Source organism: Dipodomys merriami, unplaced genomic scaffold (assembly GCF_024711535.1).
Source record: "Dipodomys merriami isolate MVZ:Mamm:240054 unplaced genomic scaffold, mDipMer1.0.p SCAF_3, whole genome shotgun sequence".
In the NCBI taxonomy this organism is placed as follows: domain Eukaryota; kingdom Metazoa; phylum Chordata; class Mammalia; order Rodentia; family Heteromyidae; genus Dipodomys; species Dipodomys merriami.
Window position 1 is genome coordinate 74,795,362 of NW_027204492.1, and position 12,377 is coordinate 74,807,738.

The 12,377-nt window shown below is 38.0% G+C and overlaps 1 protein-coding gene across 4 annotated transcripts in view; it reads right to left on the reverse strand.

Moving 5' to 3' along the window:
• Phka1 (phosphorylase kinase regulatory subunit alpha 1) overlaps nt 1-12,377 on the reverse strand; it is a 123,176-nt gene that overhangs the window by 51,079 nt on the left and 59,720 nt on the right. For 3 of the 4 annotated variants that reach the window (XM_070040344.1, XM_070040343.1, XM_070040346.1), the window contains exons 16-19: nt 11,347-11,491; nt 8,171-8,249; nt 3,899-4,065; nt 802-978 (exon numbers count right to left, since the gene is read on the reverse strand). In XM_070040344.1, coding sequence (XP_069896445.1) covers nt 802-978; nt 3,899-4,065; nt 8,171-8,249; nt 11,347-11,491 — 568 coding nt within the window. The remainder of the gene's footprint in view (nt 1-801; nt 979-3,898; nt 4,066-8,170; nt 8,250-11,346; nt 11,492-12,377) is intronic. The other variant, XM_070040345.1, reaches the window with a different exon arrangement.

Genomic DNA, 12,377 nt, shown 5'->3' on the forward strand with positions numbered 1-12,377 from the left:
AAGCTCAGGTTTCCTGATTCACAATCAAGAAATATGATTTAATAAATTTTATCTTTCTTTATAAGGCCTTTCTCCAAGGAGCATACCCAAAGGGTATGATAAACTTCTCCCAAATATAAATGTTAAATGATTCCTTAGTGTTCACATTTAATATCTTTAGTTAGTAATTGCTCAATAAAGTTTTAGACAGCAAGAGCATGCATCCTGATCATTCTCATCATCTATGTAATGTTAACATTTAGATTAGCTTGGTGTGGCCAAAGAGCCCTTCTCTCCCTCCACATGCAGCTACCAAAATGGCTCTGATCAGTCTGAGGAACTGTGAATACTCCTATAAAGTATCTTAGAAGACATTTTCAACTGCAGACATTACTGGAGGAAGGCTGTGGTCATGGGGAGGACTATGGAAAAATTGTGAAGAATGACTCCTGTATTTGAGAGCTACATGGCTAGAACAACTGACTGTAAAAGCCTAAGGGAACCGGAGTTCCTAAGGAAGACTGTCTCTCCAGTGCATGACTATCCTGTGACTGTTTCTCTTTAAACAAAATCAATTCCAAAGAAGTAGTTTTTCAAAAGGAAAGACAATTCATTTTTTACATTGACATATTAAAATTAAATATAGTCCATTTCTCACTACATAATACTATCCATAACATGACTGCACCCAAATCGATTTATTTTTGGAATATGTGAGTGTGTAATATGTTGTAGGCATTTTCCAAGATGCTGCTTTTCAGTGTAATCAATGTACCGCTCCCATCCTAGGCTTCATGTCTTCCTGTGCCTGCCATTACTCACTCTGTACATGCAGCTCCTTGGCCTTGGTCACCAAGGACATTAAGTCGCAGGTTGTTTGCACAGCAGCTCGGAACCGATCTATCCCTCCCTTCCGTGAGGTAGGACCTAGTTTAGGATGGGGAGCGGTGTGTGCCAAGAGGTGATCTAAATAACAAGCAACTTCATCACCACAGCGAACTGCAAGGTTAGTCGGGGAGGGGGAAGAGACAAAAATGAATATTTAAATTACTTCAAAATCTATCTGAGCAATCACCATGACTGGCTACTGTACCTATAGCATAGCACCAGAACAAGGTTGTTCAGAGCTCATAGGAAACAAAGCTTGTGATTACTGTAATAACCTTACAGATTTAAGACTTAGACACTATGATCATTTACTAGGACCCACCTGTTCCTCAAATTTACTAACATAATGTGAAGGTACTGAAACAGTATGAGCTTTTTCTAGAACAGGCAGAACAAGCATTCACAGTCTGTGTATGTACATGTGCCTATGTGAAAATAGCACTAGTAGGAGGAAGCTTTTGTGAGGAGAGGTTAGGGAAGGGCAAAAATTTTATACCAAACACTGAGCCTAGTCATAAACAGATTTTACAAGCAGCAGCTACATTTACTAAAGAAAATATTATCTTCATATGGTATTGGTAAAGAAAGGGCTACTGGACACACATTTGCATTGTTCACCAAATACTAATTGGTTATTATATATCAGGCAATGTACTAGGGGCTGAGGTTTGAAAAAGGTAAATATAGTCCCTATTCTCTAGGTCTCCTTCTATGCCATAAATCTTCTATGATATCATCTCTGAATGCAGGTAATGGAAGCAGATATATGCTCTGAGGATGCTTAATATTTCAGGCTTCATATGAATATTCAGTTTGTAGTTGGAAATTCACACTGCTGCGATCAGTGCCAGCTAAGTCTGTCATGTAGCATCTGGTTTTGGAAGATATTCAGTGATCTTTCCATATGTCTTTCTGTGCTCTGATGTGACTAATTAAAACTAGCAGAACTGTAATAATGAAACTCATATTCAGTGGCATTATAGTGACACTGTGTGTGTGTGCCAGTCCTGGGGCTTGAACTTAGGATCTGTGTGCTGTCCCTGAGCTTATTTGCTCAAGACTAGTGCTTAACCACTTGAACCAGAGTCTCATTTCCAGCTTTTCTGGTGATTAATTGGAGATAGTCTCATGAACTTTCTTGCCCAGGCTGCCTTTGAACAGCAATCCTCATATCTCAGCCTCCTGAGTAGCTAGGATTACAGGTGTGAGCCATCAGTGTCTGGCTCTAGTGACAAAGATTTTAAACTTGAACACAAGTTTACTTGAGCAGAGATATCTCTACTCATGGAAGGGTTGACAAGAAATCAACATGTCCATTGTGAAACCTCTCATGAATAAACCCAGAGGTGGACAAGTGACTGAATGTCCTAGGATTAAATACATATCATTAAAAAGAGACATGTGAGAAAGTAATGCCATGTGCTGATGGCTCATGCCTGTAATCCTAGCTCCTCAGTAGGCTGAGATCTCAGGATTATGACTCAAAGCCAGCCTGGGCAGGAAAGTCTATGAAACCTTTATCCCAAATAAACTACTCAAAAAGCCAGAAGTAGAGCTGTGGTTCAAGTAGTAGAGCATTAGCCTTGAGCAACAAAGAAGCTCAGAGATAGAACCCAGACCCTAAATTTAAATTCTAGGATTGGCATAAAATAAAGTAAGTAATATAAGAGAATAGGTGCTATGGGAAACATAACAACCCATGGACTAGCAAACAATCTCAACGTAAGATCATTCTATAATTTTTAAGGTATTTTATGCCAAGATAGACAAAACAAATGACTAATCACTAATGATAATTAAATAGCTTGGTATATAATGTAGTTTTCCAACAAGGTAATTAAAAGTATTCTATCTTACAAAAAATACAAGGTAAATGAAGAGGTACTTAGTGGGCAAATGCTGAATTCAAACAGAAAAATTACTTCACCTTTCCTACCTCATAGAAGAGAGAAAATTGACCTTTTCTCCATCACATCATTCATTTTTTTGTGTGTGAATTTTGGCACTTTCAAAAATCAGGGTTGACCTCAATCTCACAATCTTCTTGTCATAGCCTACTGAGTGCTGTGATTACAGGTATGCATCACTATTGCCTAGCACACCTCTCTCACATTGATCCTTCTCTTTAGGATTCAACCAAAATAATGCTTTTGGCCTGTATAGGTCAGTTTTTTTTAGCACCTTTGAGCAGTGTTTCTCATCTATTCTAATTCATGGCTTCACAATGTTTTCTCAATTTATCATCTTTTTTTTGTCGGTTGTGGGGCTTGAACTCTGGGCCTGGGCACTGTTCCTGAGCTCTTCAGCTCAAGGCAAGGGTTCTACCACTTGAATCACAGTACCACTTCTTGTTTTTTGGTGGTTAATTGGAGATAAGTATCTCACAGACTTTCCTGCCTATCCTGGGTTTGAACTGGGATCCTCAGATCTCAGCCTCCTGAGTAGCTAGGATTACCATTGTGAGCCACCAGTGCCAGGCTTTAACGTATCATGTTTTTGTTCCTAGCAGCTCATTAGTTTGGTTGTGCAATGCACTGTTTGTTGATTTTGCCATAGGAAGCCATAGGTATTCCAAACAGGTTTTTCAATATGAACATACCTCTACATTGGTGCTGATATATTCCTCTAATACTATATGAAAATATAGCTAAATGTCATAATTTATGTTTTTTAATGTCAAAGGGCAGTACTGAATATGTTTTTTTTTTTACTACATAGCTGATTAAATTTCTCTCTTACTAATACTTCTTCCCATTTCAAATCAATAGCCACATCCAATACCAGGAAAGCAATCTTCCCTAACCTTAGTAGGGGAAGTCCATACTCCACACTCACCACAGGGAGATTAGACCAGAAATTGAAGGTAAGTAGAGGGAACAAAAGTGAAGCCAAACAAAAGTAGAAATCTAGGTGTATTGAAGAGACTGGGAGTATACAGTGAAGCTGCTGGCAGCATGAATTATTAAGGATGATGACAAACAATATTCTGGGTTCCTGTGTAGCCAGTTAGTGCTTTGCAGAGCCTCCTTACCATTACTAGTTGAATCAGAGCTATCCATCCAGTTAGCAGATTCTAGGTCATTATACTCTTCATCATCATCTTCACTGTAAAGCCTACCCTCAGGTCCAGGTTCCATGAAGCTCAAGTGTGTGCAGCAAGATGTTGTCAAGAAATCTGATAATTTTCCTGTTTGAATTCTGGCAATTAGAAGGCAGACAGAAAACAAAAATCCAATCTTTAAAAAAACAAGGCTAGTAAGGTGCCTTAGTGGTAAGGTGCTTGCCTAGCATGCATGAAGCCCTGGGTTTGATTCTTCAGTACTACATAAACAGAACAAGCCAGAAGTGGCTCTCTGGCTCAAGTGGTAGAATGCTAATCTTGAGCAAAACAATCTCAGGGACAGTGCCCAGGCCCTGAGTTCAAGCCCCAGGAATGGAAGAAAATAAATACCAACTTAATGACAGAAGATAATTTTCAATTTTTCATCAAAAAATCATTCACAATTTGTATAACTTTCATAAAGAAAAGTGAAATTTCATGGCATTCTGAAACAGTATTCAACTTAAACAATGACAGGCTTAGAGACTGGGGCCTAAACTCAGGACATGGGTACTATCTCTTAGCTTTTTCAGTCAAGGCTGGCATTCTACAACTTGAGAACTACAGCTTCCATCTTTTTGCTAGTTAGAAATAAGAGCCTCACACACTTTCCTGCATGAGCTGGCTTTGAACAATCATCCTCAGATCTCAGTAAACTGTGTAACTAGGATTATAGCTTTGGGTCACTAATACCTGTTTTTAAATGGCCTTTTAAGAAAGGCTACCTGTATGGGTTCACAATCTTCCATACGAGTTTTGCTTTTTTCCACAACATATGCTATGTTGGGTTCTTGCCTGTCCAAGAGAATAAATATAAATCGTAATGAGCCATCTACATTATCAAAAACTGCTCAAGACCATTTTGAATAAGAGATGGCACTTGAAAATTTGATACATTTTAGTAGACTATAAGTCATATCTTTCCTTTGCCAAAAACAAAATTTGAAAGGAATGCAATAATTCTCTAAAAATGCTAGCTTGAAGGGGCTAATGGTTAGATCTCAGATAATTTTTTGTGTGTGCCAGTCGCTGGGCTTGAACTCAGGGTCTGGTTGCTGTCCGTGAGCTTATTTGCTCAAGGCTAGCACTCTACTGCATGAGACACAGCTCCATTTCCAGATTTTTGCTGGTTAATTATAGATAAGAGTCTTACAGACTTTCCCACCTGGATAGGCTTTGAACCAAGAACCTCAGTTCTCAGTCTCCTGAGTAGCTAGGATCACAGGTGTGAGCCAACAGTCTCCAATTAGATATTGGGTAATTTTAACAGTAAAATAATGATATGAATAGGTCATAACATATTGAGTAATATAAGGATCCATGAATATATGGGGATACTAAAGTACAATATTTTTGTGCTGGTCCTGGGGCTTGAACTTGGGCCTGGATGCTGTACCTGAGCTTTTTTCCCCAAGTCTAGCACTCTACTACTTGAACCACAGCTCCACTTCTGGCTTTTTGGCAGTTAACTGAAGATAAGAGTCTCGTGGAATTTCCTGCCTGAAAACTGGAAAAATTTTAAAAGATAAAGCTTTTTTATAAATCAGAATTTAAACTAATGAATGTACAGAGGGTGATATAAACATAAACACCATTTTACAACTCCATTAGCAATATTAATCTGTGCAAGCATCAGTGGATACTAACACCAATTGGCCAGACTGTTGGAAAAATGAGGAGAAATGTGGCAGATACCACTTTAACCAAGGGATCAAGTCAGCCTCAATTATAATGTGACAAAGCAATCTCACACTGTTGCTCCTGATACAATCCCTGAGAAAGATTGTAGTGAATACTTATAACCTTTCAATATATATTTTCAATATAGGTTTAACATTCTCATACTTGAAGCAAGCTTCACTCATCATTGACAATTTCCAGTTCTACATTACCCTTAGTTACTCAATCTGATTCAGATATCTGACTTAACACAACTTTTTTCTTCTGACCATCTCCTTGTGGGACAGCCAGAAACAATCTATCTGACTGGTTCTTCTGACCCACACACCTTACATACTGTTAAGATACTGCACAGAGACTACTTCTGAGTTGCAGCATGATCTGTAATTTCCTTTAAACCCACCAATTGTAATTCCCAATGGGGCCAGGTGCTTGTGGCTCACACCTGTAATCCTAGCTACTCAGAAGGCTGAGATCGGTTCAAAGCCAGCTGGGGCAGGAAAGTCTGTGAGAATCTTATCTCCAATTAACCACCAGAAAACCAAAAGTGGCGCTGTGGCTCAAGTAGTAGAGTGCTAGCCTTGAGATAAAGGGTTCAGGGATAGCACCCAGGCCCAGAGTTCAAACCCCACAACCGACAAAATAAAATTCCCCATGAAAAAACAGTTTGGATAATGACCTGGATCCAAAAAGTGTATTAGCCTATGGGTTGTGTAAGCTCTCTCCTCTTTTCTTCTCTCCCTCTCTGTCACACACACACACACACACACACACGTGAACATATGCTACTTGGCTTCTGAGTATGTGCATCTATGTGTACCATTTATTACCCCTTGTCAAGACCGGTAAGTAGTAAAATCTTTGTTTCCACTTTGTTTCTCTCTTAATCATTGAATGAATAATCTCTATCCTAAGAAAAAAGATCCTAAATTTAAGTAAGGTAGTATCTCTGCCCAAAACACATAATCTAAATCTCTAAAATGAGAACCATGTTGCAAAACAACTATCTACATTCTTCAAAATTTAATGAAACTGACATGAAAGACTAATAGAAAGGCTGAAGATCTGTTTTAGATTAGAAGATACTAAAGAGATATAACAAGTGCTAATATGTGATATTTGGTTAGAATCTGGATAATGAAAAAAGCTAAGGGAAACAATATTGGGTTTAATGGATAATTTGGAATATGGCTTCTATATCAGATGTTAGGCACACTATTACCTTATTATCTATGTGCTTCCTTTCCAAAGTTTCAATTACCAAAGGAACCTGCTGTTCAAAAATATTAAGTGGAAATTTTAGAAATAAATGAATCATAAGTTTTAAGTAGCCTTTATTACTACAGATTATTAAAATTGTCTTATTTTACTTTAGCTGTGATTCTTTTATTGGTACCATTTATAGATCTTATTTAAGGTTTAAGGCACCCTTTAGATGTACCTTGGAAGTATCCCCTCTAGAAGAAGGGGGATACTACACTGTACCAATAGAAAATTTTAAAAACATATTAATTAGATGTAATGTTCTTGTTCTTAGACAAGGGTAACTGAAGTACTTAGAAAGAGTACATGAAAGTACATGAAAGAGTCATGGTATCTATTACTAATCCTCTTAGCAAAAAGTGTGTGTATGTATATACATGTCATATTTAGTGTGTATGCATATGTGTGTGCAATGGAAGGGAATAAGTAAGAAAAGAGGAAGAGAGGAACAAGGGGTGAGAACACAGTGTGACAATAGGTGAGAGAAAGAAAAGCAGTCAGAATAGCATGAAATTCAGTAACTTTCTTTCTAAGAGAACAGTTTGTTTAAATTAGAAGTTGATGGGAATAGGTAAATGGTGATTTAACAGAGTATTTACATATAAAACAATATGAAATCTAAATTTTGCTTGAATAATCAATGACAGATGTTGGAGGTTAGGATTAAAGGATGTACATGAAACTAGAGCTAAGTGCTGGCAGCTTATGCCTGCACACCTAGCTATTAAGGAGGCTGAGATCTGAGGATTCAGGTTGGAAGCCAGCCAGGGCAGATTCTTATCTCCAATTAATCACTAAAAAGCCAGAAGTGGAGCTGTGACTCAAGTGGTATAGTGTCAGTCTTGAGCAAAAAAAGCTAAAGGACAGTTCCCAGGTGCTGAGTTCAAGCCCTAGTACTAGCTTAATTTTTTTTAAAGAAACTAGAATGTGTTGATTTTCCTTGTTTCTAGATGAATGTTATATGGGAATTTATTGTCGTCACTTTGAATTTTTCCCCACAACATGAAAACTTTTTTTAAATAATAAATTTTCTAATGCTTTTAGATCTAGACCAAGAACGCAATGTTAAAACCTTTCAACCATCCTCTATAACATCGAAGTTCTAGATTTATTCAATTTATCAAATACTAGCTCCAAAGAGTTGGACAGGATTATGTTGTTGAAGACACAGAAGAGGTATGACAAGTCTGCCATTACTATAATCTGCTTCCAAGTTTCATTTTATTTCATTTCATTAAAGAGAGAACACAGGTCACTAACCTTGCCCCGCCAAAGTAGCCATCCTGCATTTTTCGGAGTGCTGCCAGGATACTTGAATTCAAGCTAGTTCCGTCTTCATCTTGAAATGGAGAAAATTTTATAACAATCTGTGGTTATAATTTGAAGTAGATGGAAATCTCTGAATTATTCAAACTTACATTCTAGTGATGATGGTATAAATGAGACACTATTCATTGACTAACCTGCATTTTAACAATTAGATGAACACCAAAAACAATGAAGAATAAAAATAAGGGACTTTGAACAATAGAATTTCTCAAAGTTATTATCTTATATAACATAAGTATATGACACAGTGCCTGCTGACAGAGGGTTTAATGATGACTGCATGTTGACAATAGTAACAACAGCAATATTAGTGCTGAGCTCTGTGAAAGTCCTTTCATATATATTCTCTCTCATAACAAGATTTGGCTTACGTGTGTGTATACATATAAAACATTTTGGAAGGCTGTTTTTGTGAATGTGAACATACTGCATATTCTCTTTTTATTTGTGTCTTCTAATTTATTCTTTGTAATAACTAAAACTGATTCCATAAGAGACATTCATATACTTTGTATTTATAATCAAAATCAAAAAATCTCTTGTATCTTTCTTTCTACTTTGTTTATAATGTCACTTAGCCAGGATATGCTCTGTTCACCTCATATGTGGATCAATTTCTTTGCTATCAGTCTCTTCTCATTACAATGAGTACTATCACTAGCCAATATTTCTTCTTAAACTTCACTTTCATCATGGCACTCCTTACTCAAAAACTTTTGAGAATTTCAGCCTTCTGAGAAATTTTGTGTTAAACATCTCTGCCTATTTACAAGGTATTCATAATCATATCCTAATAACTGCTCCAGTTTTGTTTAGAATAACAATAACCAAAGCCCACTGTATTCTGGCTGGTCACTACAAGGGCTCATTCCTTCCTACGAGCCTCAGTCGTGGTATTTTCCTCTTACTTAAGGCCCTGTTCTTCTTCTTTCTTACTTTCTGACTATTAATAATTCCAGAAAGCTTTCATTATTCCCATCTTACTTGAAAAATCATTTTGTCAACCACTGTCTGGTTTTAGTTATCCTCTAGGAGAAGCATAATGGTTGGGCAAACTGGTGCATGTCTGTCATCCCAGTGACATGGGGAAGCACAAGTCAGAAGACCAAAGCTCAGGCCAGTCCAGACATAAAGCAAGACACTACCTTGAAAATAACCAATGTGAAAAGGACCCAGAGACGTGGCTCAAGTGGTAAAATGCCTACCTAACAAGATAAAGGCCTGAAATGTAATCCCCAGTACTGCCACCAAAAAGGATACTTATTGTTATGTGCAGGTGGCTCACACTTGTAATCCCAGCTACTCAGGCTGAGATCTGAGGATAGTGGTTCAAAGCCAGCTCAGGCAGGAAGACTCCTACCACCATTTAACTGCCAAAAAAGTCCAAAGTGGAGGTGTGGTGCAAGTGGTAGAGCACTAGCCTTGAGCAAAAAAATCTCAGGGACAGTGCCCAGGCTCTGAGTTCATACCCCAGGACCAACATCAAAAGAGGGTACTTATTTGTCCTAACTAAAGAAGAAAGACAAAAGAAAAAAGACTACCCTACTTCTTCAATTCTAGTTATTATTAAGCACTTTAGAGATGTGATAAATTTCCTACCAGTCTGTCTGGATTTTTGAATGATTTATGATCAAGGATTCGTCTTTAATGAACAGAAATTCTGTGTACTGGGCTTGGAATGTGGCTTAGTGATACAGTGATTGCTTAGCATGTGTGAAGCCCTGGATTTGATTCCTCAGTACCATATAAACAGAAAAAGCTGAAAATGGCACTATGCTTCAAGTGGTAGAGTATTAGTCTTGAGCAAAAGAATCTCAGGGACAGTGTCTAGGCCCTGATTTCAAGCCCTAGGACTGGCAAAAAAAAATCTGTGTACTTTGGCTGTACAACCAGACCTTTGAAAACAACAGTGGAGACACAGAAAGAGAACAGTGGATACAATATTGGCTTGAGTCCTCCAGGAACTGAGGAAACAATAAAGCCTTTCAGTCAGTTTCAAAGAAGCAGTATCAGGAAGCCCAGCCAAAAATAAAAAAGGAAAAGGAAAAGCCATTTCACTTTTTCCCTGATAGATTTTTACTACTTTAGTTAGACAGGCTTTGGAAAGAGAAACCTAGGAACCTAACTATAAAATATTGATGTTTAGGCCAGGCATGATAACACATACCTGTAATTCTAGAACTCAGGAGGTTTGAAACTGCTCTGGGCTACATAGAAAGCGCTGTCTCAAAAAAATTACAGAGACTAGTATCAGAAATGTGAATACCTTTGAAAATTTTACACAGCTGTGAAGAAATCCTGATGCTCTGTAATACTAAAATATGTGGTATAACTGTCTATAAAAATATTGTATGAGGCTTGGGAAGTTGGCTCAGTGGTAGAGTGCTTGCCTCGCATGCATGAGGCCCTAGGTTTGATTCCTCAGCACCACATGAGCAGAAAAAAGATGGAAGTGGCACTATGACTCAAGTGGTAGGACACTAGCCTTGAGCTGAAGAGCTGAGGGACAGCACCCAGGCCCAGAGTTCAGTCCCCACGACCAACACACACACACACACACACGCGCACACACACACACACACACACACACACACACACACACATACACACACACACTGTATGAACTAGGAGCTAGTGGTTCATGCCTGTACCCCCCCCCACACACACAGTATGAACTAGGAGCTAGTGGTTCATGCCTGTAATCCTAGCTATTCAGAAGGCTGAGATCTGACTCACAGTTGTATGAATATACTTTCTGCAAACTGCCTTAGAAATCAATTATCTAAAGTAGTCCCCAACCAAGTTATTTTCTGCTTCTTTTAATTATGGCTCTCAAGCTTTTAAAACATTATCATGCAATTGTTTCATACTTATTGTCTGTCTTCATTTTCTAAAATACAAGCTCCATGAGAGGAAAAAAACACTTCACCTATCCCATGTATCATTCTCAGTGCTCAGAAAACTGCCTGGCACAAAAAAGGAACTAATAGGAATAGCTGAAAGAAAAAGTCATAAGTAGCAGCGCATCGTTAACTCTATAATGGTAAAGGACTAAATACATGATTTATTTAAAAAATCCACACATTTCATGAGCATTGGGCCCTTACCAAGCATGGTGTGCAAGATGGGGAAGGTGATGGTGGGCTGGCCTGTCATCCTCCAGCGGCTACAGAGGTAAGACAGGTCTGTTCTGAGCATTTCAACTATCATCTTATTGTCCAGAGCCAGGTAGAACTGTTGCTGGTCTATAAACTGAGAAAAAGAAAAACATTCAGAAGAATGTTCTCTCATAACTTATCAAATAGTGTTTTAAAATGTGTGCATATTCTGTCAGACAAGGAAGATGACAGTTCAAGGCCAGTGTGTGCCAAAAATTATATCTCAATCAATAAGTTGAGGGAGGTGTATCTGCAATTTCAGCTCTGTGGGGGGCCATAGGGTTGTCCAGGGGTTTCAAAAAAGTTGAGACTCAATCTCAAAAAATAACCAAAGCTGAGGGCCAGCCTCAAGTGGTAGAGCCCCTTTCCTAGCAAGCATGAGTGCCTGAGTTCAAACTCTAGTACTGAAAAAATATTCATATATTCAAAAGGTATACAAGATGTCACCAAAGCAACAATACTCCCATTTAATGTCTAAACTCCCCAAGTACATAGCAGTCAAATGATACATATGCAATATTGACATTTTCTTTTTTATTTTATTTATTTATTTTTATTGTGAAAATACCGTAGAGAGGGGTTACAATTACATGAGCAAGGTAATGAGTGCATTTCTTATCAAGTATTGTTGCCTCATCCCTTCCCATTTTCCCCCCTCTTCCCCTCACCCCGCCAAAGTTGTAAAGTTCATTTTTTACATAACATCTTGTACATCTCATTGTTGCAATGGTTCCACCTGTATCCCTATTTAAACAATTTGTTTTTTCCCTTCCCCTCAACAAATTATACCAACATCAAATACAGTGAAAACGGGTTATACCATGGGGGAGGGACATACAAAGGAACAAAGAAATATCTTATAAATATGTTAGAAACAATAGCAAAAAAAACATTTGAATCCTTATCTTGGGGTTCATTTTGCTTAACATCAACTTATCTGACCATTTCTGCTTGTCTCAGACATACCAGATGCCCCTCAG